General features: G+C 37.6%; 1 protein-coding gene across 3 annotated transcripts in view; it reads right to left on the bottom strand.

Annotated features, from left to right (window-relative positions):
- Positions 1-27,633, bottom strand: part of TENM4 (teneurin transmembrane protein 4) — a 953,133-nt gene that overhangs the window by 668,279 nt on the left and 257,221 nt on the right. The window contains exon 4 of one of the 3 annotated variants that reach the window (XM_053708674.1): positions 27,397-27,425. The exons of the other annotated variants lie outside the window; for them this stretch is intronic. Coding sequence (XP_053564649.1) covers positions 27,397-27,425 — 29 coding nt within the window. The remainder of the gene's footprint in view (positions 1-27,396; positions 27,426-27,633) is intronic. 3 annotated transcript variants of the gene reach the window in all.

The raw sequence follows: 27,633 nt of genomic DNA, 5'->3' as shown, positions 1-27,633 counted from the left end.
GGCAAACCAGAGATAGATCTCATGGCGTCTCGACAGAACGCCTAAGCTTCCTCGTTACGGGTCCAGATCCAGGGATCCAGGAGCGGTTCTGATAGATGCTTTGACAGCACCTTGGACCTTCGGGATGGCTTATGTGTTTCTACCCTTCCCGATGCTTCCTCGATTGATTGCCAGAATCAAACAGGAGAGAGCATCAGTGATTCTAATAGCGCCTGCATGGCCACGCAGGACTTGGTATGCAGATCTAGTGGACATGTCATCCTGTCCACCTTGGTCTCTACCTCTGAAACAGGACCTTCTGATCCAGGGTCCCTTCAAACATCAAAATCTAATTTCTCTGAAGCTGACTGCTTGGAAATTGAACGCTTGATTTTATCAAAACGTGGTTTTTCTGAGTCAGTTATTGATACCTTAATACAGGCTAGGAAGCCTGTTACCAGAAAGATTTACCATAAGATATGGCGCAAATACTTATATTGGTGCGAATCCAAGAGTTACTCATGGAGTAAGGTTAGGATTCCGAGGATATTGTCCTTTCTACAAGAAGGTTTAGAAAAGGGTTTATCCGCTAGTTCCTTAAAGGGACAGATTTCAGCTCTGTCCATTCTTTTACACAAACGTCTGTCAGAAGTTCCGGACGTTCAAGCTTTTTGTCAGGCTTTAGCTAGGATCAAGCCTGTGTTTAAAACTGTTGCTCCACCATGGAGTTTGAACTTAGTTCTTAATGTTTTACAGGGTGTTCCGTTTGAACCCCTTCATTCCATTGATATCAAGCTGTTATCTTGGAAAGTTCTGTTTTTAATGGCGATTTCCTCGGCTCGAAGAGTCTCTGAGTTATCTGCCTTACATTGTGATTCTCCTTATCTGATTTTTCATTCAGACAAGGTAGTTCTGCGTACTAAACCTGGGTTCCTACCTAAGGTGGTCACTAACAGGAATATCAATCAAGAGATTGTTGTTCCATCTTTGTGTCCTAATCCTTCTTCGAAGAAGGAACGTCTGCTACACAATCTAGATGTAGTCCGTGCCCTGAAATTTTATCTACAGGCAACTAAGGATTTTCGACAAACGTCTTCCCTGTTTGTCGTTTATTCTGGTCAGAGGAGAGGTCAAAAAGCTTCGGCTACCTCTCTCTCTTTTTGGCTTCGTAGCATAATACGGTTAGCCTATGAGACTGCTGGACAGCAGCCTCCTGAAAGAATTATAGCACATTCTACTAGAGCTGTGGCTTCCACTTGGGCCTTTAAGAATGAGGCTTCTGTTGAACAGATTTGCAAGGCTGCAACTTGGTCTTCTCTTCATACTTTTTCCAAATTTTACAAATTTGACACTTTTGCTTCTTCGGAGGCTGTTTTTGGGAGAAAGGTTCTTCAGGCAGTGGTTCCTTCCGTATAAAGAGCCTGCCTGTCCCTCCCGTCATCCGTGTACTTTAGCTTTGGTATTGGTATCCCAGAAGTAATGATGACCCGTGGACTGACCACACTTAACAGGAGAAAACAAAATTTATGCTTACCTGATAAATTCCTTTCTCCTGTAGTGTGGTCAGTCCACGGCCCGCCCTGTTTTTTATGGCAGGTTTATAAAAAAATTTAAATTATACTCCAGTCACCACTGCACCCTTTGGCTTCTCCTTTCTCGTTGGTTCTTGGTCGAATGACTGGGTGTGACGTAGAGGGGAGGAGCTATATAGCAGCTCTGCTGGGTGAATCCTCTTGCACTTCCTGTTGGGGAGGAGTTAATATCCCAGAAGTAATGATGACCCGTGGACTGACCACACTACAGGAGAAAGGAATTTATCAGGTAAGCATAAATTTTGTTTTTTTCTGAGTTATCTTGGATTGATATTTATTTAGATGTTTGGTAAGAGCGGCTTTATCCTCTGGATCATGTGTTCTGCGCCACTTTCTCTCGAGCTTACGTCCTGTTCTTTTCATTTCTCTGATGGAGCTATCAAACCACGGTGCATTGTTGTGGGTTTGGACAGTGCGTATGCAAGATGGTGCAATGCTTTCTAGGGTGTCTCTCATGGTTTTGTTGTAGAGTTGGACTAAGGAGCTGGGGTCTTCGCAGGTGCCCATTAGTTCACTTAGATCCATATGTGATGCTACATCCAGTGGTGTCACCCCTTTTAATGAGCAGTGTTTGACCAGGTTCTGAGGCTGGTGTCTGGTCGATTGTGATACAATGGAGAAGTGAATGGAGTGGTGGTCTGACCAGGTAACTGGGTTTACAGTTACTGGTGACACTTCTAGTCCAGACTGAAACACTAGATCAAGTGTATGACCTTTTCTGTGGGTGGGAGTGGTGACGATTTGTGTAAAGCCGAGTGTACTCATCAAGCTGAGGAGATCCTGCCCAAGCAGGGATAGGGTGTTGTCAATCCAAGTGTTGAAGTCTCCTAATATAAGCCACTTGGGGTGTTCAAGGATTAAGCCAGCCAAAAGGTCTGGGAGTTCCTGAAGAAATCTCTTCCCATCTCCTGGGGGTCTGTATATTAGCAGTATTCGGAATCCTCTCTCTATTGAGAGGCTGGCAGCTACACATTCAAAAGATTGGGTTTTGTGGACTGATATTGGTCTGGGATTTAAGGATGATTTTGCACAGATCATAACTCTGCCTCCCTTGCGATCTTGTCTCAGGTGGTGGAACACTGTGTAATTGTCTGGAATAGCTGCCTCTAGAATAGGCCTTGCATTTTCATCTAACCATGATTCTGTGATGCATGCTAATTCACATGTTTCAATAAGGTTGGAAATAATAGATGTTTTGTTCTTTATTGATCTGGCATTGCATAGGATTGCTCTGATAGGACAGTCTTGGGATTCTGAGTTTTTGCTCTGTACTTTGGAGACAACGTGTCTTCTAATAGGGATCACACAAAGAGATTTTCTTGATTTGATAGTTCGGTTTTTGTGGCTTTTAGGTTGGATCACTTCAATTGGGCTTGCGGATGGACAGGGTGGTGGGGCAGCTGTGATAGTGTCAGGATATAGAACTTTAAATTTTGATTTTCCTCCACAACAGCCCCTGTCGGTCCCTTTGAAAATGCTGAGTGATTTTAGGGTAGCCACTAGTGAGGGACTGAGTGCTGCGACCGCTTTTTGGGGTCTTTAGGAGTGCAGTTGTGATGGCGTATAGGTGGTCATTCCCTCTGCAGTGAAGGGGTTAAAATAGCTTCAAGTATTTGTAGGAATGTTAGCAGTGGGGGCTGGTTACATTGCCCTGCTCTATAGGATTCAGGCCAGAGTGAGGTGTGAGATTTTGCACTTCAGGCTGCATTGTAGATAACAGATAAGAAAGCATGCAGGGGTTTTAAAACCAATGTATTTTAGTAAAATAGACTTAATCAATTAGTTTTTCTTGTGTTTAGAAATGAAATCTGAGCATTGCTAAATGGATGATGAAATCCAAAACCCAATTTGTGCATGGGTTGAGTTTTTTTTTTTTTTTTTTTAGTTTAAGTGTACCTTGTTTGTGGTGTTCAGCTGAAGGTATCTCTTTCTGGTAGTAAGATGGTCCGGTGGGAGTATATTTCCATCCGTTGAGTATCTTTAGTAATGTCATCCGTTCATTTAAATGAATTGTATCCATGTACAGCGCTGCGGAATATGTTGGCGCTTCATAAATAAAGTATATAATAACAAGGACCATTTTACCTTGAAATATTCTGCTTATCTTTCAAGACTGTTTCCAAATTCCAAGTTTCTTCTAATGATTAATGGTGGACGTACCTCTGTTCATTCTATGATAACCAGGATATAACTATAGTGGGATTTGATTTGAATAGTTGTAGAGACTGCCTAACCATGTGTACAATGCTATAGAGATTATCTTTGCTCAGTGTTTAGAAATTGGAGAGCAGAAGCACCTAGCAGTTTATTATGAACAGTTGGTCCAACATCCAAAGAAAACCATTCACGCAATTATGAATCTCCTAGACATTTCCTAGAATGGTGCAGTTCTGCATCATGAATTAACCGATTGGGAAACCAGGAGGACTACCACATTCAAAAACTGAGAAGTCAACTGACCAAGTAATGAAGTGGATCTTGAAGCTTTGTGTAAATGGGTTGGCAAAATCCCATTGGATGTATTAGATAACATGCCACCTTTTACCCCCATGCTTGCCAGGCTTGAGTGTGATCCATCTGCAAGCCCACCAAAATACAGAAACCCAGATTACATAGTGGTTAACAACACACACAGAGTCATGAAGGGAGATTTAAAGAAACCAAATAATCTAAAAGGGTATCTTCAGGCAAATCAGAATAACTCTTCAGGACATTGCATATTTTTCATTGAAAAAAAGAAAATTCTTCACATTGTCAAAGGAAGACAGATATTCAAGTATATTGCTTGCCAAACATTGCCACACCATGACTGTCCAGAGCGAATGTATTTGCACTTGTTTGTACTTTTGTTTGTAGTTTACATTATGAGAAGGTTTTTAAAAATGTTCATAAATTGTGAATGTCACATGGATCTTACACAACAAAAATGAATTTGTTTATACTAGTGTATATGTAAGTTTAATAAACATATATATACAGTATATAAAACTTTTTTTTAACTACACACAGTTGAACATCTTGCTATCTCAAAGTGTTTATGTCTAATTATTGGCAAATCTCATCTCAATGCCAGAGTTTTTGGTTTTCTTTTAAATTAAGAAAGCTTATTCAACACGATTTATTTGCTCTTAAGAAAGGCATAATTATTGCCGAAACGCGTAGAGCTATTTTATCTTTCCTTTAAGTAAATTTATCTGTACTTTCATCAAAGGCTTGTTGGTGATTTCGAGTGATTTCAAGAATAAAGGCTGTTTACAAATACTAACATGTGAGTATACTGCATCGTTTTTTCCTGTGTATTACATTACTGCACTATTTGGTTTATTATCTATTGGAGGTTGAAAGAGTCTGATGTGACCAGTGGAACAAAGCCTGGAATTCAGCTATATCCATAAGAGACACAGTGCCACCATCTTTGCATCTACATTCCCTTTACACTCTGCAACCCCAATATGCTGTATGCAATCACAGCCAGAAAAATGGTTCTACCACCATAATCCTGAACTTTTCCTTTAAATACAAAAGATTTAATTGTTTTATTTTTTTGCATAGTTCAACCCCTTAAAAGGACATTCTGATGCAAATCTATAGTACCCAATTAATTAATTGGCCAGTTTCCTATGGGACAGTGTTTGCTGCAAGTTAGGTGATTGGATACTAAGGTAATAATGGTAGAATGAGTGTGGTACATCTTTCTAGATTCGTAATAAATATGACACTTCTGAGAACTTTCTACATACTTTATTAAGCAAATCATGATATTGTTAAGCTTTTTTTTTATATGTTTATGCAATTAACTCTTGGACATGGATTTGAGAAATTCAACTCTGAGCAGCAAGGCCAAACAAGCTGAAATCAACATTATTGTTTGCCAGTTTTCCCTGTTCAGAAGAGGGCTGCCTGGTATTTTTTTGTAACTTTTTTTGGATGTGATCAAAGTTTTGTGAAATTTCTGCTAAAAGCGCAATGAAGTTGAAAGATACCTTATACACCCCATAGAACGAATTACAAGATGTTTTTGTTCTTATTTGGGCATTTGCAAAATTAAATATTTTATGCTTAATATCTGTGTTGTCTCGTAGAAACATTTACTGTAATTCTGTTTATGCCTATGATAAAAAGTAATACATATTTTGGAAAACTTTGCTAACTTAAATCCCTACTATAGACCAGATCTAAGCTAGATTTATGCATAACACATTATTTTGTTTGCACATAACAGTATGTTTCATTTTATCAGCATTTCTCCATGAGATTTATTCACAGTATATCATGTAGAATATGATGCATTGTTCCACAGTCATATCTTAATCAATTTTTAACTCGTTCTGACTTGAATGTTTTGGTGGCACGGTTCCAGATTTTGCTTGGGGCCAGTTACTGTTGTGTTCATAGCATTACATTTTATTTTTTATTTTTCAGACAGGGAGGTAATTCATTTCAGACGTTCGACAAAGACAGGAAAATTAGACTAGAAACTTTGCATTATGTTCACTCCTATGTTATACTTACTGGCCTAGAGGCTGTTAGAGCCAGGAAATGGAAAAGTTACTAAATCTCTTGTATACGATACCTGTGAGCTAATTGTTTTTTTTTGGTTAAAATAAAATAATTCTGATTTACAGGATTAAGGCTGTTTAATATGAAACATAGGTAAAATTCCAGGGCAGATAGAAATCACTTGTCAGATCCTGTCTGGCCATTTTCTTCTTTCCTAGCAATTTCAAAACATTTCTGTTGCTTTGCTATAGAATAAATATCAGCCAAATCTGAAACAAATTAACATCTTGTTTGCTGCAGCTGTTTTTCCAAGAATCAAACTCCCACCTTTTGCCTTATTTTGGGGAGCCAATCTTGTACATGTGCAAGTTGTACCTCCTGCAGCTTCCCTGACCAGGGAAAATGTCTCAGTATCCAGGGACAGCCCCAAACCCCTCCAAACCTGCTCATAACACACTTGTCCCCGCCCACACCACACAGAGCCCCTCCCCATTGTCAAGGCTGCAACCTGTGGACCACTATCCTAGTGCCCCCTCACCTTCCTGTCCTGTGGGAGATATGTTTTATGTGTTTCCCTATGTGTTATGTCTTTATATACATAAATCAGTATAAATTTAAAGGGGCAGTAGATAATATGCAAATGGAAGCAGATTTATTTTTATGAATAAACTTGTGCAGACATAAAAATGGAGGGTGACTCATCATTTCTATTCATGGCAGTTGACTTTGGGGGTGCTAAAAGGATGTGTGGTACTTAGCACTTTCCCCAAGGACACTGCATGTGATGTTTAATGTGTAGGGCGAAGTTAGCAATGAGCAGGAGGAGCACTTTAAAAATTAAATCCAGCAGCCAATATAAATCACATTACACAGCTTTCGGCATATAGCATTTTACAATCTCCTATATTTTGCATACATGTGTTTTTCTATTAGCGAACGAGCACTCACTTATACGGAACAACCTATGCCTTCTGAATAAAGAGTCCATGAGCTAGTGACGTATGGGATATACATTCCTACCAGGAGGGACAAAGTTTCCCAAACCATAAAATGCCTATAAATACACCCCTCACCACACCCACAATTCAGTTTTACAAACTTTGCCTCCCATGGAGGTGGTGAAGTAAGTTTGTGCTAGATTCTACATTGATATGCGCTTTGCAGCAGGCTGGAGCCCGGTTTTCCTCTCAGAGTGCAGTGGATGTGAGAGGGATGTGAAGAGAGTATTGCCTATTTGAATGCAGTGATCTCCTTCTACAGGGTCTATTTCATAGGTTCTCTGTTATCGGTCGTAGAGATTCATCTCTTACCTCCCTTTTCAGATCGACGATATACTCTTATATATATACCATTACCTCTACTGATTCTCGTTTCAGTACTGGTTTGGCTATCTATCTACTATATGTAGATGAGTGTCTTAGGGTAAGTAAGTCTTATTTTATTATGACACTCTAAGCTACGGTTAGGCACTTTCTATGTAAAGTTCTAAATATATGTCTTTAAACTTATATTTGCCATGATTCAGGATAATCAGTATTCCTTTAATATTCAGACTGTCAGTTTCATTATTTGGGATAATGCATTTTAATTCAATTTATTTTTCTTTACCTTGAAAATTTTCAATTGATCATTTTTCCCTGTGTGCTGTTAGGCTCGCGGGGGCAGAAAATGTTTCTTTTTATTGCGTCATTCTTGGCGCGGACTTTTTTTGGCGCAAAAATTTCGTCATTTCTGTTAATAGATCATTTTTGACGCATGTGTATTCAGACATTTTTTTGCGCCAAAAAATGTGGGCGTCGGTTCTGGCGTCAGAGGATGTGGCTTCATACTTGGCGCCAAATATATGGGCGTTGTATTTAGCGCCAATAATGTGGGCGTCATATTTGGCGCCAAAAAATGCGGGCGTATTTTTTGTTTCACTGTTTTTCCTCACATTATTTAAACCTCACTTTTTTATTGCTTCTGGTTTCTAGAAGCTTATTTTTTTGCATTCTTTTCCCATTCCTGAAACTGTCATTTAAGGAATTTGATAATTTTGCTTTAAATATTGTTTTTTTCTATTACATATTGCAAGATTTCACTGTTCCTGTTTCAAAACAATCTAAGAGGATTCCTGTTGACTGAGTTCAGTCCTACCAAAGCTAAGTTAATTTATTTTAAATGTTATGAATGTTTATCTTTAGCTATGGTTTGTAATAAGTTATCATGATAAACTTTTACATGCAGAATCCATTAGTATTTATGCTTTATATATTGCCATTCTTTTTACATCTTATGTACAAGAAATATTTAGAAGATTTATAAGAAATAATTTTCTGATTCTATTTTAAAGGCTTTGTCTGACATCGTGCCTTCTAATAAAATTTTTAGGTCTTTTTCAAACTTCTTTTTTAATTATTGAAGTTTCAAATGACTAACAACATACTGATTTATCCTTCTCTGATGATGTTTTTTCTCATTCAGAATTTTCTTCATCAGATATTGACACTAACAAATCTACTTTTTTTTTTTTTTTTTTTATTAAAGTACATTTGTTCTTTGTTGAAAAGGTGTTGATTATTTTGGATATTAAGGTAACTAGTTCTTTTTCAAGACTAGCTAACACTATTTCTGCTTATTTATTCTTCTGTGTTTTCAGAGGTTTTTTTCCAATCCCTCATACTAGGGAATGGAATAGGCTGAGAATTTTCTTCTTCAAAGGTTTTAAACTATATTCTTTGTCGGCAGTTAAATTCAATTTGGAGGGTTCTCCAATTTATTGGGGCTATCTCTACTCCTACTAATTATGCTATTGTTTCTATAGCAAAATAGTATTTATTTTCCTTTAGATGGTTGTATCTTATTTATGGAAAATTATTTAGTTTCAGGTACTTTTCTTGGACATGTGATTTATTTGGATGTTGGAATTGCTTCATTTTTTCTGTTTACTTTAAGATCAAGTATCAGATTATGATTTATTTTAGCATTTTTAAAGGGACAAAATTTACTAGACTAGGTGCTGTTGCATTTGTCTTGTTGTTTTGCATTTATTGATTATGCAAGTCCACTGTATTGACTGGTCCTTTAACTGGACTATCATGCTAATAATTTCATTTTTGTCTTCATTTTATTGAATATTTTCACAAATGAGGTTTAATCTATGTCTTTAGCTGTTTTAGCTAGAAGAATTTTGTGATTTTTAAAAATCCATATTTCTTTTGTTCTAAGATAATCAATTATTTGTTTTATAATTGGATTCAATTCTTAACTGTTACTCTGGGCTTCAAGATTGAGTTCTAAGACTAAAACTTTAAGATTATACTAGTTTGGTTGTTCTTATTAAGGAACGAATTCCTGAATTCTTTCCCAAGTAACATGTTTTTAATTGGAAATTTTTCAGTTCGAAATCAGCTCCCTAAATTTGCGTTGTACGTGCCGTATTCCAGCTTGGCTGGCAAGGGGCAGGTTAAGATTTTTTTGAAATTTATTTGGTTCTATTCGGTCCAAATTTCTTTGATTTTATTCCAGTAAGGCCAACACTTTCTTTAAGTGTGTTTCGGTCCTATATATTTTGGGTACTGTTGAAGCATGGCTGATCACCCGTGGGGTTCAAGCGCTGCTCAGACCTGGAATCTTCTGGGGTATTTCTTCCAGTTCCATTTTTAGGAACTGGGTTTTGGAGTTTTATTCAAACTATTCTGCCTTTTTTTAGTCAGTGATAGAATTATTTGTTTTCATTAGATATAATAAATGCATATTTTCATTTTTCTGTTTTCATTCAGATTATTTTCTGAGGATGCAGAATCTTATATGATTCACTTTGTTCTTCCAGGACATAGTTAGAGGATCTTTTTTTCAAAAGCTCTTGATTCCTCACACAAGGGTCACCTTTTTTAGGTTTCCAGATAGTTTGTGTCACTGTCTTTGTCTCTATCAGACAAGGGACAATTTTATTGTGTTCTGTCTGTCGGTACCTTTAGTCTCTATTATTTCCTTCAGTTGCTATATATGCATAGAAGTTTTAGGTCTTATGGCCACAGCATTGGATTCAATTCCCTTTGCTCATTTTCAATAGAAAGAACCTTTCCAGTCTTTTATGCTGAATTATGGTGCAGGGATTCTAGGATTTCGCATGTTAAATCTTCGAATCCTAATTTCTTTCATGTAATTAGCAAGAGTCCATGAGCTAGTGACGTATGGGATATACATTCCTACCAGGAGGGGCAAAGTTTCCCAAACCTTAAAATGCCTATAAATACACCCCTCACCACACCCACAAATCAGTTTTACAAACTTTGCCTCCTATGGAGGTGGTGAAGTAAGTTTGTGCTAGATTCTACGTTGATATGCGCTCCGCAGCAGGTTGGAGCCCGGTTTTCCTCTCAGCGTGCAGTGAATGTCAGAGGGATGTGAGGAGAGTATTGCCTATTTGAATGCAATGATCTCCTTCTACGGGGTCTATTTCATAGGTTCTCTGTTATCGGTCGTAGAGATTCATCTCTTACCTCCCTTTTCAGATCGACGATATACTCTTATATAAATATCATTACCTCTGCTGATTTTCGTTTCAGTACTGGTTTGGCTTTCTACAAACATGTAGATGAGTGTCCTGGGGTAAGTAAGTCTTATTTTCTGTGACACTCTAAGCTATGGTTGGGCACTTTGTTTATAAAGTTCTAAATATATGTATTCAAACATTTATTTGCCTTGACTCAGGATGTTCAACGTTCCTTATTTTCAGACAGTCAGTTTCATATTTGGGATAATGCATTTGAATCAATCATTTTTTCTTACCTTAAAAAATTTGACTTTTTCCCTGTGGGCTGTTAGGCTCGCGGGGGCTGAAAATGCTTCATTTTATTGCGTCATTCTTGGCGCGGACTTTTTTGGCGCAAAATTTTTTTCTGTTTCCGGCGTCATACGTGTCGCCGGAAGTTGCGTCATTTTTTGACGTTCTTTTGCGTCAAAAGTGTCGGCGTTCCGGATGTGGCGTCATTTTTGGCGCCAAAAGCATTTAGGCGCCAAATAATGTGGGCGTCTTATTTGGCGCTAAAAAAATATGGGCGTCACTTTTGTCTCCACATTATTTAAGTCTCATTATTTATTTCTTCTGGTTGCTAGAAGCTTGTTCACTGGCATTTTTTTCCCATTCCTGAAACTGTCATTTAAGGAATTTGATCAATTTTGCTTTATATGTTGTTTTTTCTATTACATATCGCAAGATGTTCCACGTTGCAACTGAGTCAGAAGATACTTCAGGAAAATCGCTGCCCGGTGCTGGAGCTACCAAAGCTAAGTGTATCACTTTTGGTATCTGTTCCTTCAGCTGTTGTTTGTATTAAATGTTATGACAAACTTGTTAATGCAGATAAAATTTCCTTTAGTACTGTTACATTACCTGTTGCTGTTCCGTCAACATCTAATACTCAGAGTGTTCCTGATAACATAAGAGATTTTGTTTCTAAATCCATTAAGAAGGCTATGTCTGTTATTTCTCCTTCTAGTATACATAAAAGTCTTTTAAAACTTCTCTTTTTTCAGATGAATTTTTAAATGAACATCATCATTCTGATACTGATAATGGTTCTTCTGGTTCAGAGGTTTCTGTCTCAGAGGTTGATGCTGATAATTCTTTGTATTTGTTCAAGATGGAATTTATTCGTTCTTTATTTAAAGAAGTATTAATTGCATTAGAAATAGAGGATTCTGGTCCTCTTGATACTAAAACTAAACGTTTAAATAAGGTTTTTAAATCTCCTGTAGTTATTCCAGAAGTGTTTCCTGTCCCTGATGCTATTTCTGAAGTAATTTCCAGGGAATGGAATAATTTGGGTAATTCATTTACTCCTTTTAAAACGTTTTAAGCAATTATATCCTGTGCCATCTGACAGATTAGAGTTTGGGACAAAATCCCTAAGGTTAATGGGGCTGTCTCTACTCCTGCTATATTTTTAGCGGATGTTGCTGCAGCTTCAACTTTTTGGTTAGAAGCTTTAGCGCAACAAGTAACAGATCATAATTCTCATAGCATTATTATTCTATAACATGCTAATTATTTTATTTGTGATGCCATCTTTGATATCATTAGAATTGATGTCAGGTATATGTCTCTAACTATTTTAGCTAGAAGAGCTTTATGGCTTAAAACTTGGAATGCTGATATGTCTTCTAAGTCAACTTTGCTATCCCTTTCTTTCCAGGGTAATAAATTATTTGGTTCTCAGTTGGATTCTTTTATCTCAACTGTTACTGGAAGGAAGGGAACTTTTTTACCACAGGATAAAAAATCTGAGGTAAATTTAGGTCTAATAATAGTTTTCGTTCCTTTCATCACAACAAGGAACAAAAGCCTGATCCTTCATCCTCAGGAGCGGTATCAGTTTGGAAACCTTCTTCACTTTGGAATATATCCAAGCCTTATAGAAACCCAAAGCCAGCTCCTAAGTCCCCATGAAGGTGCGGCCCTCATTCCAGCTCGGCTGGTATGGGGCAGTTTACGTTCTTTTCAAAGAAATTTGGATCAATTCCGTTCACAATCTCTGGTTTCAGAACATTGTTTCAGAAGGGTACAGAATTGGCTTCAAGTTAAGGCCTCCTGCAAAGAGATTTTTTTCTTTCCCGTGTCCCAGTAAACCCAGCAAAGGCTCAAGCATTTCTGAAATGTGTTTCAGATCTAGAGTTGGCTGGAGTAATTATGCCAGTTCCAGTTCTGGAACAGGGGCTGGGGTTTTATTCTATCTCTTCATTGTACCAAAGAAGGTCAATTCCTTCAGACCAGTTCCGGATCTATCAATATTGAATCGTTATGTAAGGATACCAACATTCAAGATGGTAGCTGTAAGGACTATCCTGCCTTTTGTTCAGCAAGGCATTATATGTCTACAATAGATTTACAGGATGCATATCTGCATATTCCGATTCATCCAGATCACTTTTAGTTTCTGAGATTCTCTTTTTTAGACAAGCATTACCAGTTTTGTGGCTCTACCGTTTGGCTTAGCATCAGCTCCAAGAATTTTTACAAAGGTTCTCGGTGCCCTTCTGTCTGTATTCAGAGAACAGGGTATTGGTATTTCCTTATTTGGACGATATCTTGGTACTTGCTCAGTCTTCACATTTAACAGAATCTCATACGAATCGACTTGTGTTGTTTCTTCAAGCTCATGGTTGGAGGATCAATTTACCAAAAAGTTCATTGATTCCTCAGACAAGGGTAACCTTTTTAGGTTTCCAGGTAGATTCAGTGTCTATGACTCTGTCTTTGTCAGACAAGAGAAGTCTAACATTGTTATCAGCTTGCCAAAACCTTCAGTCACAATCATTCCCTTTGGTAGCCTTATGCATGGAAATTTTAGGTCTTATGACTGCTGCATCGGACGCAATCTCATTTGCTCATTTTCACATGCGACCTCTTCAGCTCTGTATGCTGAACCAATGGTGCAGGGATTACACAAAGATATCTCAATTAATATCTTTAAAACCGATTCTACGACACTCTCTGACGTGGTGGACAGATCACCATCATTTAGTTTAGGGGGCTTCTTTTGTTCTTCCGACCTGGACTGTAATTTCAACAGATGCAAGTCTTACAGGTTGGGGAGCTGTGTGGGGGTCTCTGACGGCACAAGGGGTTTGGGAATCTCAGGAGGTGAGATTACCGATCAATATTTTGGAACTCCGTGCAATTTTCAGAGCTCTTCAGTCTTGGCCTCTTCTGAAGAGAGAGTCGTTCATTTGTTTTCAGACAGACAATGTCACAACTGTGGCATACATCAATCATCAAGGAAGGACTCACAGTACTCTGGCTATGAAAGAAGTATCTCGAATTCTGGTTTGGGCGGAATCCAGCTCCTGTCTAATCTCTGCGGTTCATTTCCCAGGTATAGACAATTAGGAAGCGGATTATCTCAGTCGTCAAACGTTGTATCCGGGCGAATGGTCTCTTCACCCAGAGGTATTTCTTCAGATTGTTCAAATGTGGGAACTTCCAGAAATAGATCTGATGGTTTCTCATCTAAACAAGAAACTTCCCAGGTATCTGTTCAGACCCCGGGATCCTCAGGCGGAGGCAGTGAATGCATTATCACTTCCTTGGAAGTATCATCCTGCCTATATCTCTCCGCCTCTAGTTCTTCTTCCAAGAGTAATCTCCAAGATTCTGAAGGAATGCTCGTTTGTTCTGCTGGTAGCTCCAGCATGGAGGGATTCTTTTTCGGATGGCCTCTTGCCAACCGTGGGCTCTTCCGTTAAGACCAGACCTTCTGTCGCAAGGTCCTTTTTTCCATCAGGATCTCAAATCTTTAAATTTAAGGGTATGGAGATTGAACGCTTGATTCTTGGTCAAAGAGGTTTCTCTGACTCTGTGATTAATACTATGTTACAGGCTCGTAAATCTGTATCTAGAGAGATATATTATAGAGTCTGGAAGACTTATATTTCTTAGTGTCTTCTCATCATTTTTCCTGGCATTCTTTTAGAATTCCGAGAATTTTTTTACAGTTTCTTCAGGATGGTTTAGATAAAGGTTTGTCCGCAAGTTCCTTGACAGGACAAATCTCTGCCCTTTCTGTTCTTTTTCACAGAAAGATTGCTAATCTTCCTGATATTCATTGTTTTGTACAAGACTTGGTTCGTATAAAACCTGTCGTTCAGTCAATTTCTCCTCCTTGGAGTTTGAATTTGGTTCTGGGGGCTCTTCTAGCTCCTCCTTTTGAACCCATGCATTCATTTGGACATTAAACTTCTTTCTTGGAAAGTTTTGTTTCTTTTGGCCATCTCTTCTGCCAGAAGAGTCTCTGAATTATCTGCTCTTTCTTGTGAGTCTCCTTTTCTGATTTTTCATCAGGATAAGGCGGTGTTGCAAACTTCTTTTGAATTTTTTCCTAAGGTTGTGTATTCTAACAACATTAGTAGAGAAATTGTGGTTCCTTCATTATGTCCTAATCCTAAGAATTCTAAGGAGAAATCATTGCATTCTTTGGATGTTGTTAGAGCTTTGTAATATTATGTTGAAGCTACTAAGTCTTTCCGAAAGACTTCTAGTCTATTTTTCATCTTTTCTGGTTCTAGAAAAAGCCAGAAAGCTTCTGCCATTTCTTTGGCATCTTGGTTGAAATCTTTAATTCATCATGCCTATGTCGAGTCGGGTAAAACTCCGCCTCAAAGGATTACAGCTCATTCTACTAGGTCAGTTTCTACTTCCTGGGCGTTTAGGAATGAAGCTTCGGTTGATCAGATTTGCAAAGCAGCAACTTGGTCCTCTTTGCATACTTTTACTAAATTCTACCATTTTGATGTGTTTTCTTCTTCTGAAGCAGTTTTTGGTAGAAAAGTACTTCAGGCAGCGGTTTCAGTTTGAATCTTCTGCTTATGTTTTCATTAAACTTTATTTTGGGTGTGGATTATTTTCAGCAGGAATTGGCTGTCTTTATTTTATCCCTCCCTCTCTAGTGACTCTTGCGTGGAAAGATCCACATCTTGGGTAGTCATTATCCCATACGTCACTAGCTCATGGACTCTTGCTAATTACATGAAAGAAAACATAATTTATGTAAGAACTTACCTGATAAATTCATTTCTTTCATATTAGCAAGAGTCCATGAGGCCCACCCTTTTTGTGGTGGTTATGATTTTTTTGTATAAAGCACAATTATTCCAATTCCTTATTTTATATGCTTTCGCACTTTTTTCTTATCACCCCACTTCTTGGCTATTCGTTAAACTGATTTGTGGGTGTGGTAAGGGGTGTATTTATAGGCATTTTAAGGTTTGGGAAACTTTGCCCCTCCTGGTAGGAATGTATATCCCATACGTCACTAGCTCATGGACTCTTTCTAATATGAAAGAAATTAATTTATCAGGTAAGTTCTTACATAAATTATGTTATTTATCTCTCTTGATTTGGTGGTTAAGATCACCATCATTTAGTTCTACAGGTCTCTTCGTTTCTTTCAACCTGGACCATGATCTCTACAGATGTGAGTCTTTTTGGTTGGGAGGCTGTCTGAGGATCTCTGTCAGCACAAGTGGTTTGGAAATCTCAGGAGGCGAGATTACCATTTGATATTTTAGAACTCCGTGCTTTCTCAGAGTTTTTCAGTTAGTTTCTTTTTGAAGAAGAGACGTTTATTGTTTTTCAGACAATATCACAACTATGGTGTATGTCAATCATCAGGGTAGGACTATCAGTCCTTAGGCTGTGACAGAAGTGTCTCAGATATTAGCTTGGGCTAAATCCAGCTCCTATCTAAATTCTGTGTTTTTTTCCCCAGGTATAGATATTTGGGAAGCGGATTATCTCTGTTAATCAAGCTTTACTTCCGGGAGAATGGTCTCTCTTACCGAGATATGTTTTTCAATTTTTCAGATGTGAGCATTTCTAGAAATAGATCTGTTGGCATCTCATCTGAATAAAGAACTTCCCAGGGGCCTATTCAGGTCCGGGGATCTTCAGGCAGAAGTAGTGTATGCATTGACATTTCTTTGGAATTATCTTTTTGCCTATTTCTTTCCGCCTCTAGTTCTTCTTCCAAAGTGATTTCCAAAATTCTTATGGAGTATTTGTTTGTTATGCTGGTGGCTCCAGCATGGCCTCTCAGGTTTTGGTATGCGGATCTCATTCGGATGGCCAGTTGCCAACCTTGGACACTTCCGTTTAAACCAGACCTTCTTTCTCAAGGCCCATTTTTTCCATCAGAATCTCAAATCATTAAATTTGAAGGGATGGAGATTGAACGCTTGGTTTTTAGTCATAGAGGTTTCTCTGACTCATTGATTAATACTATGTTTCAGGCTCGTAAATCTGTCTCTAGAAAGATTTATTATTGAGTCTGGAAGACCTACTTTTCTTGGCATTCTTTTAAAATTCATAGAATTTTATTATTTTTTCAGGTTGGTTTGGATAAGGTTTTGTCTTCAGTTCTTTGTTAGGACAAATCTCTACTCTTTCTGTTCTTTTTTCACAGAAAGATTGCTAATCATCCTGTTATTCATTGTTTTGTACAGGCTTTGGTCCGTATCAAGCCTGTCATTAATTCAATCTCTCCTCTTTGGAGTCTGAATTTGGTGCTGAGGGCTTTACAGGCTCCTCCGTTTGAAACTATTAATTTTATTGTTCCTTTTGGTTATTTCTTCTGCTAGAAGAATTTTTGAGTTATCTGCTCTTTTTTGTGAATATCTTTTTCTGATTTTTCATCAGGATAAGGCAGTGATACTTCCTGATATTCATCATTTTGTTCAGGTTTTGATTCGTATCAAACCTGTCATTAAGCCATTTCTCCTCCTTGGAGTCTTGATTGGGTTCTGAAGGTTTTTCAGGCTCTTCTATTTGAGCATATGCTTGCTCTGGACATTAATTACTTTCATGGAAAGTATTGTTCTTTTTGGACATCTCTTCAGCTAGAACAGTTTTTGAATTATCTGTTCTTTCTTGTGAATCTATTTTTTCTGATTTTTTCATCAGGATAAGGTGGTTTTTGCTGTCCTCATTTCAATTCTTACCTAAAGTTGTAAATTCTAACAAACATTAGAGAGGAATTATTGTTTTCCTAAGACTTCTTTGGTGAGATTCTTACTGTCTTTGGATATGGTAAGAGTTGTTGTAATTATGTTGAAGCTATTCAGATTTCAGATAGACTTCTAGTCTATTTGTTATTTTTTCTGGTTTTAGGAAGGTCAAAAGGCTTCTGCCATTTATTTGGCATCTTGCTTAAACTTTTGATTCATCATGCTTATTTGGAGTCGGGTTGATTCCCGCCTCGGAGGATTACGGCTCATTCTACTAGGTAAGTTTCTACTTCCTGGGCTTTTTAAGAATGAAGCTTCTGTTGATCAGATTTGCAATGCAATGACTTAGTCTTCTTTGCATACTTTTACTATGTTCTACCTTTTTGATGTTTTCTCTTCTTTAGAAGCAGTTTTGGTAGAATGGTACTTCAGGCAGCTGTCTCAGTTTGATTATTCTGCTTATAATTTCAGTTTTTTTCATTATAAAAATTGAAACTTTTTTGATTGGGTAGTGGATTAATTTTTCAGCGGAATTGGCTGTCTTTATTTTATCCCTCCCTCTCTAGTGACTCTTGCGTGGAAGTTCCACATCTTAGGTATTTATTATCCCATACGTCACTAGCTCATGGACTCTTGATAATTACATGAAACAAAACATAATTTATGTAAGAACTTACCTGATAAATTCATTTCTTTCATATTAGCAAGAGTCCATGAGGCCCACCCTTTTTTGTGGTGGTTATGATTTTTTTGTATAAAGCACAATTATTCCAATTCCTTATTTTGTTTTATGCTTTCGCTCCTTTCTTATCACCCCACTTCTTGGCTATTCGTTAAACTGAATTGTGGGTGTGGTGAGGGGTGTATTTATAGGCATTTTAAGGTTTGGGAAACTTTGCCCCTCCGGGTAGGAATGTATATCCCATACGTCACTAGCTCATGGACTCTTGCTAATATGAAAGAAATGAATTTATCAGGTAAGTTCTTACATAAATTATGTTTTTTTGCCTACCCAATCAGCTGATAAATTTGACCTTTATATTGACTGCTATAAGTTTCAACGGTCCCTTCGGCTGAGACAAAGCCTCTTCAAAAAGAAAAGTATGGTACATTCGATCCACCTAATAACAATGCTAGTATTAAAACCTATATGCATTTAGCCACACAAGAGATGGATGGACGTGGGTGTTTCAGCTCCATAATGACTTATGAGCAGATGAGAGAATGACTATTAGAGCTTTGGCAAAATATAGTGATTTGACCAGCCAATAAGGGTGGTGCAACAGTCATTATGAATTACAGTGACTATAGCGCAGAAATGTATTAACAGTTAAGTGATGTGGACATCTATTGCCGGCTACAGAAAGATCCTGTCTGTTATTTTAAGAAGATCATTGTGTCTAACATCACAGTGGACTTTTCAAAATGCTTTATTGATAAGAATATAACTATTTTATTGACAGTTGATGATCCTATCTGCCCTATATTGTATACACTGGCTAAAATCCATAAGGACATGGCTAATAAAAAACAGAGTTTGAGAGACTGGCATTCACGTTCAGTAATCTCACCTCTATCGATTTTTGTTGAACATCTCTTGCAGCCATGAAAAATATGAAGTCTTACCTGAGAGATTCACTTAAACTTATTGATACCTTGAGGGATTTATCCATTAAACAGCATTAGATACTAATGATGACAGATGTAAATAGTCTATACACAATCATTCCCCATGAAGCAAGCAAGACCACCACTCGTTGGGCCCTTTATTATCCCTATGTGGGTCCGTCAGTGGATTATATGTTGGAGCGGTTGAAGCTGAGTTTTAGGCTCAAATACTTCCATTTTGAGAGCCAGTATTACCAACAAAGTTCTGCAATATCAAAGGGGTCAATGTGGCCCCAACATTTGCGAACCTGTACATGAAATTATGTGAACATAACATAAAAAATTAAAGTTGTCTTCTATCGAAGATACATTGATGATTTGCTACTGCTATGGACAAGTGATGTAAATAATTTAACTGCATAGTTTGAATCGCTTAATTCGATGGGCCATCCAGTAGAAATTTAAAATGAGCTCTAACCTTGAACCAATTGATTTTCCGGACCATAGGATTTATAAAGATGGAGATCGTTTGGCCATCACTCTATATCAGAAACCTACGGACAGAAACTATTTACTCCCATCTACTAGCAGTCACTCCAGTACACTCCTTAGGGCTATTCCTATTGCCCAAATGCAAAGAATTGTGAGAGCCAATAGTGATCCTAAATATAGGGGTATCCAATTAGAAATCATGGCTCAGAAATTCCTTAGGATAGGTTACCATTCACAGTACATCTCACAATGCAAACGTTCCTGGTAGTGAGATGGTATACGGAGTGGTTAAGGAATTCAGATCGTATGGCATCAGCCTTTTATGATGACAGGATGTACATTAATATAGGTGTGTTTATATGATGTTAGATATACTGCCTCCCCATATACTTAATACTTAGCAGAACAGTTGGTTCCGTAACATGCACTCACTTCAAGCACACTTACGTGCATCTTTTGTCATATAAGATTGTATTAAGTTTGCTTTATTATGTTTATAAATACTGGATATGTATGTTTGAATTGCACATTGATTATCTTGCTCTGTAATCCTAACATTGGTTGCTATGGCGGGTTTTTCACTTGGGGTGGGGTTTATTCATTATATATTGACGTGTTGCAATGTAGTGTTTCCCGAGGGAGGGGAGAATATCCCTGAAAAATCCCAGCAATAAATTTCACGGTTTTGGAAGACCACTGTGTACTAGCTTATTTGTTTGATATATTAACTATAGCAGGCACCCTGGCAGTTGTTGTTTTGTGAGTGAGTCTTGGACTGTATATATACATATATATATATATATATATATATATATATATATATATATATATATATATATATATATATATATATATATATATATATACATACATATATATATATATATATATATATATATATACATACACACACATATATATATATATATATATATATAAACACAGTACCTAAATCTTCTCTTCAGTATGCCTGCTTTATACATATGGGAAAGTTGAGATAAATGAAACAAAAAACAGACAATAATACAACAAAAAAGTGTCCATTACTGGCCATAGAGAGGGCTCAATAAAGCAGGCAGTGCTGATACAATAGTGTTTGGGGGTAAGGTTTCTGATTGGCTGTACTGCTTGGTGCAGGGCATCCTGGGGATAAAGTATGTCAGCATATAACACATGGTAGGGTGAGGGTAAAAAAATATATTTGGGCACAGTGGGGCTGTAAATATGATTAAAGGGACATGAAACCAAAACTTTTTTTTTCATGATTCAGATAAAAAATAAAATTTTACAAACGTTACCAATTTACTTTTATTATCAAATTTGCTTTGTTCCCTTGTTATTCTTTGTTGAAGAGATATCTAGATAGGTATCATGCACATGCCTGAAGCACTACATGACAGGAAATACTGCTGGCATCTACTGCTCTTGCTAATGTGTAACATTATTGCAAAACTGCTGCCATATAGTGCTGCCGACACGTGCACTCTCCTGAACTTACCTTCCTGTTTTTTTTAACAAAGGATAACAAGAAAACAAAGAAAATGTGATAATGTAAGTAAATTGAAAAGTTGTTCAAAATTGTATGCTCTGTCTGAATCATGAAATATTTTATTTTGCGTTTTATGTCCCTTTAAACGATAATAGTTACATTAAAGGTATATTAAACTCAAAAAATGTTATTGTTTAAAAAGATAGAAATCCCTTTATTACCCATTCCCCAGTTTTGCATAACCAACACAGTTATAATAATACACGTTTTACCTCTGTGATTACCTTGTATCTAAGCTTCTACAGACTGCCTCCTTATCTCAGATCTTTTGTCAGACTTGCATTACAGGCGTGAGCACAATGTTATCTATATGAAACACATGAACTAACGTCCTCTAGCTGTGAAAAACTGCATTCAGACAAAAGGCGGCCTTCATGGGCTTAGGAATTAGCATATGAGCCTACCTAGGTTTAGCTTTCAACTAAGAATAACAAGAGAACAAAGCAAATATGATGATAAAAGTAAATTATAAAGTTGTTTAAAATGACATGCTCTATCTGAATCATAAAAGTTTAATTTGGACTTTATTATCCCTTTAATTAAACTATCATGTATTAAAAAAGGTGTCCCTTTAAAGTTAAATGGACACGTGCCAGTACGTTAGTGTTGCAGACATGATGCAGGCTACATCATCATGCCAAGCAGCATAATACTGCACTGAAAGAAAAAACTGAACTGAAATAAACATGGCATACATAGAGAGAGATGTAGGATTACGTTGCCCTTAAATGCCTCGAGTTTAAGAGTTAATTTCCAGAAAAATAAAATTAGTATTGTAAACACAGAATGCTATAATCAGCACAGCTGAACTTGGAATGAGACATTAGAAACTCATTATAACTTCAAAAACTATAAATATTTCATGTCGCTATCCGGTAACAACATATTCAAAGTTTTATGCACACGGTTGTAAAAACGGCTTAGCCTGAGATGAGTTTTTTTTGTCATAACCAGAGAACTACACAGCACAAAGCACGGATTGCTAATTAAAAATGGAGAAAACACTTTTACATGATATAATATAGCCCTCTGTTAACCCTTTCTTGGCCAAAATGGGATGAAATATGTTACAGCAAATATTTTCAGCATTAGATGGGTTAAAAAATCCTTAGACAATAATTAATGGTGACAACAAATTGCACATTTTGTTTTTAAACCAGTTTAAAAAAACAAATATACTTTTCAATTTCTGATGGCTAGATTACGAGTCTTGCGTTAGCCTTAAAAAGCAGAGTTGAGAGGTCCCAACGCTGCTTTTTAACGCCCGCTGGTATTACGAGTCTGGCAGGTACAGGTGTACCGCTCACTTTTTTTCCGCGACTCGAGCATACCGCAAATCCACTTACGTCAATTGCGTATCCTATCTTTTTAATGGGATTTGCCTAACAGCGGTATTACAAGTCTTGGAAAAAGTGAGCGGTGCAGCCTCTCCTGTCGAAGACTGATACCACATTTAAAAGTCAGTAGTTAAGAGTTTTATGGGCTAACGCCGTAACATAAAATTCTTAACTAAAGTGATAAAAAGTACACTAACACCCATAAACTACCTATTAACCCCTAAACCGAGCCCACATCGCAAACACTTAAATACATTTTTTAACCCCTAATCTGCCGACCGGACATCGCCGCCACTTCAATAAATATATTAACCCCTAAACCGCCGCACTCCCGCCTCGCAAACATTAGTTACATTTTATTAACCCCTAATCTGCCGTCCCTAACATCGCCAACACCTACCTACACTTATTAACCCCTAATCTGCCGTCCCCAACGTCACCGCCACTATAATAAAGTTATTAACCCCAAAATCTAAGTTTAACCCTAACCCCCCTAATTTAAATATAATTTAAATAAATCTAAATAAAATAACTATAATTAACTAAATTATTCCTATTTAAAACTAAATACTTACCTATAAAATAAACCCTAAGCTAGCTACAATATAACTAATAGTTACATTGTAACCATTTTAGGATTTATTTTTATTTTACAGGCAAGTTTGTATTTATTTTAACTAGGTACAATAGTTATTAAATAGTTATTAACTATTTAATAACTTCCTAGTTAAAAAAATTACAAATTTACCTGTAAAATAAACCCTAACCTAAGTTACAATTACGCCTAACACTACACTATAATTAAATTACACCTAATCTAATCCCCCTAATAAAATAAAAAAGCCCCCCAAAATAATAAAAATCCCTACCCTACACTAAATTACAAATAGCCCTTAAAAGGGCCTTTTGCGGGGCATTGCCCCAAAGTAATCAGCTCTATTACCTGTAAAAAAAAATACAATACCACCCCCAACATTACAACCCACCACCCGCACACCCAACCCTACTCTAAAACCCACCCAATCCCCCCTTAATAAAACCTAACACTACCCCCTTGAAGATCCCCCTACCTTGAGAAGTCTTCACCCAACCGGGCAGAAGTGGTCCTCCAGAGGGTCTGAAGTCTTCATCCTATCCGGGCAGAAGAGGTCCTCCAGACGGGCAGAAGTCTTCATCCAGGCAGGATCTTCTATCTTCATCCATCCGGAGCAGAGCGGGTCCGTCTTCAAGCCATCCGACGCAGAGCATCCTCTTCCTTCCGATGACTAACACTAAATGACAGTACCTTTAAGTGACGTCATCCAAGATGGCGTCCCTTCAATTCTGATTGGCTGATAGAATTCTGACAGCCAATCAGAATTAAGGTAGAAAAAATCCTATTGGCTGATCCAATCAGCCAATAGGATTGAACTTCAATCCTATTGGCTGATCCAATCAGCCAATAGGATTTTTTCTACCTTAATTCTGATTGGCTGATAGAATTCTATCAGCCAATCGTAATTGAAGAGACGCCATCTTGGATGACGTCACTTAAAGGTACCTTCATTTAGTGTTAGTCATCGGAAGAAAGAGGATGCTCCGTGTCGGATGGCTTGAAGATGGACCCGCTCCGCTCCGGATGGATGAAGATAGAAGATGCCGCATGGATGAAGACTTCTGCCCGTCTGGAGGTCCTCTTCTGCCCGGATCGGATGAAGACGTCTCAAGGTAGGGTGATCTTAAAGGGGGTAGTGTTAGGTTTTATTAAGGGGGGATTGGGTGGGTTTTAGAGTAGGGTTGAGTGTGTGGGTGGTGGGTTGTAATGTTGGGGGGGTAATGTCTTTTTTTTTTTACAGGTAATAGAGCTGATTACTTTGGGGCAATGCCCCGCAAAAGGCCCTTTTAAGGGCTATTTGTAATTTAGAATAGGGTAGGGATTTTTATTATTTTGGGGGGCTTTTTTATTTTATTAGGGGGATTAGATTAGGTTAATTACTTTAAAAAAATGGTAATTTTTTTATTTTCTGTAATTTAGTGGTTTTTTTCTGTACTTTAGTTTATTTAATTTAATTGTAATTAATTGTAGTTAGTTTAGGTAATTCATTTAATTATAGAGTAGTGTTAGGTGTAATTGTAACAGGTTAGGGTTTATTTTACAGGTACATTTGTAATTATTTTAACTAGGAAGTTATTAAATAGTTAATAACTATTTAATAACTATTGTACCTAGTTAAAATAAATACAAACTTGCCTGTAAAATAAAAATAAATCCTAAGATGGCTACAATGTAACTATTAGTTATATTGTAGCTATTTTAGGGTTTATTTTATAGGCATTTAGTTTTAAATAGGAATAATTTATTTAATTGTAGTAATTTTATTTAGATGTATTTAAATTATATTTAAGCTAGAGGGGTGTTAGGGTTAGACTTAGATTAGGGGTTAATAACTTTATTATAGTGGCGGCGACGTTGGCGGCGGAAGATTAGGGGTTAATAAGTGTAGTTAGGTGGCGGCAACATTGGGGGCAGCAGAGTAGGGGTTAATAAATAAAAAGTAGGTATCGGCGATGTTGGGGGTGGCAGATTAGGAGTTGATAACTATAATGTAGGTGGTGGCGGTGTCCGGAGTGGCAGATTAGGGGTTAATAATAAAATGCAGGTGGCGGCGATGTCGGGGGCGGCAGATTAGGGGTTAATAAGTGTAAGATTAGGGGTGTTTAGACTCGGGGTTCATGTTAGGGTGTTAGGTGTAGACATAAAAAGTATTTTCCCATAGGAATCAATGGGGCTGCGTTAGGAGCTGAACACTGCTTTTTTGTTTTTTTCAGCCGAATCAGCCCCATTGATTCCTATGGGGAAATTGCACACGAGCACGTTTAGCCAGCTTACCGCTACCGTAAGCAGCGCTGGTATTGAGGTAAGATGTGGAGCTAAATTCTGCTCTACGCTCACCTTTTTACGGCTAACGCCGGGTTTAAAAAACCCCGTAATACCAGCGTTACTTTAGGTGAGCGGTGAGGGAAAACTGTGCATTAACACCGCACCCCTGTTACCGCAAAACCCATAATCTAGGTGTGAGTTTCCAGTGATTGGAAAATGAAAAGCAGTTGAGAAATCAGGCTTAGAGCATTTCACTTTTGAATAGAAACAGTTTTAGTGAATACTCATATCATAATCATAATGCTTCCTGTATAACATATCACAGATTTAGTGATTGCATGTACTTGGCATGTGACACACAAGCATACATCCGTATGCTCTGTGCATTCACAATCACTAATTACAATGGCTCAGATAGCTGGTAATGACTCATATTCAGCCTGTAAATGCAATATACATCAACTCCAGCTCTCTCATTAAGTGCAGTATCTAAATATGGTTCCATAGGTCATGTGAACAAATGTACCACATACTCCATGTTCTGCAAAAGCTATCACTGAAACCATGATAACATTTACTAGAAGCATCTTTGTTACTGCATGTTTTTTGGAACTGTTTTCTGTTCTAAACTGAAATACAATGTTAAGCATGTCAGTTTTACTAGAATGCCCTTTCAAAAGCAAGTATAATTTGTCTGTCCCTCCCTCCCTTTCTCCCTCTTTTTATCAATCAATCATCCATCTATCAATCTATCATTATCAATATCTATCAATCATCCATCTATCAATCTATCATTATCAATATCTATCAATCATCCATCTATCGATCTATCATCATCAATATCTATCCATCATCCATCTATTCATCTATCACCCATCGATCTATCTGTCATCTATCAATCTATCTATCTTTAATATCTATCTATCTATCTATCTATCTATCTATCTTTTATCTTTCTATCTATCTATCTATCTATCTATCTATCTATCTATCTATCTATCTATCATCCATCCATCTGTCATCTATCTATCTATCATCCATCTGTCATCTATCTATCTGTCAATCTTTTACACGGTTGATCATAGAAAGTTTCCTAGATGATTATTATTTTATTCCTTCTGTTAGTTGTATTGCATTATTAGATAAAAACTAGGTCAGTAGTTTCCATGGCAAAGTTACTAGATTACATCCAGAAGAGGGTTTTAGTGCTCTTATCAATCCCTTCATGTATTGGATGTCTTTCTATGGTCTTGTTTAATGTGTTATGAATGTGGACAAATCTAATTAATCTTTCAGGGAAACCAAGCAAAAAAAAAATCATGTTTAGTGCTAATGAAAGCAAAGGAACACTCAAGAAACAAACATTAAAGGCAAATGGAACATGTTGCCCAGCAACAGTTAAATGGTCCTTACATTTCATAATATTAAATTTCTAATTTCTAGAAACGTTAAAGGGATATTAAACAGTATGAGATTGTTATATAAAATGTTTAATTACGTGTAGTTAAAAAAACTTTGTAATATACTTTCATTATTTATTCCCCCCCCCTTTTCTGTAATTTTACAATGGACAATTGTGGCCTGTACTGGCGGTGATCACACAGGCAGCGTTCCCCCTCCCCCCCGGATACATGGGGTGTTCAACCAGAACCGAACTAAGGATAAACCCATCCAACTACTCTGATCTTATTTCAGCATTTCTTGGACTTTCCTGGCAGAGACTGCCTATAGCATATACTAGACCACTGAAAAGGAGAATGGCGACCATTGCAACAGACACGAGGAACGACATAACAACACTAGACCGGGCAATGTTTAAAGTAGAAGCATTATTTCAGCGACTAATAGCCAGGGCTCCATCGGAACAGGATCTCCTTCAACTTATGCAGAAAATCCCACCGACAGCTCAGAGGGAGCCTTTGCCGCTGCAATCACGGACCCGGGGGTGCGGCTTACCCTTGGGGCCCGGGGGGGGGTCTGCGCAACCCGATGCACGGCCTGCAGGGGATCTTTACCAGATGAATCTTCTTAACTTGCCCCTGCATGCCTGTAACACAACAGGGGGACCGCGAGTTGGTGATCGCGAACAAAGAAGAAACCTTGAAGAAGCCCCTTTACTTACCATCAGATGTCCTGGCTCCCGAATGCCCTGCTTTCAGCTCTTGGATGCCTGCTCAGCCTACACCCGTGACCCAAGCCACAAAAAAAAACTTGGCCGTGACAACAATGTAG

This window comes from Bombina bombina, chromosome 3 (genome assembly GCF_027579735.1).
Source record: "Bombina bombina isolate aBomBom1 chromosome 3, aBomBom1.pri, whole genome shotgun sequence".
NCBI lineage: Eukaryota > Metazoa > Chordata > Amphibia > Anura > Bombinatoridae > Bombina > Bombina bombina.
The sequence above is the reverse complement of the archived record's forward strand: the minus strand, read 5'-3'. Positions and strand labels throughout refer to the sequence as shown.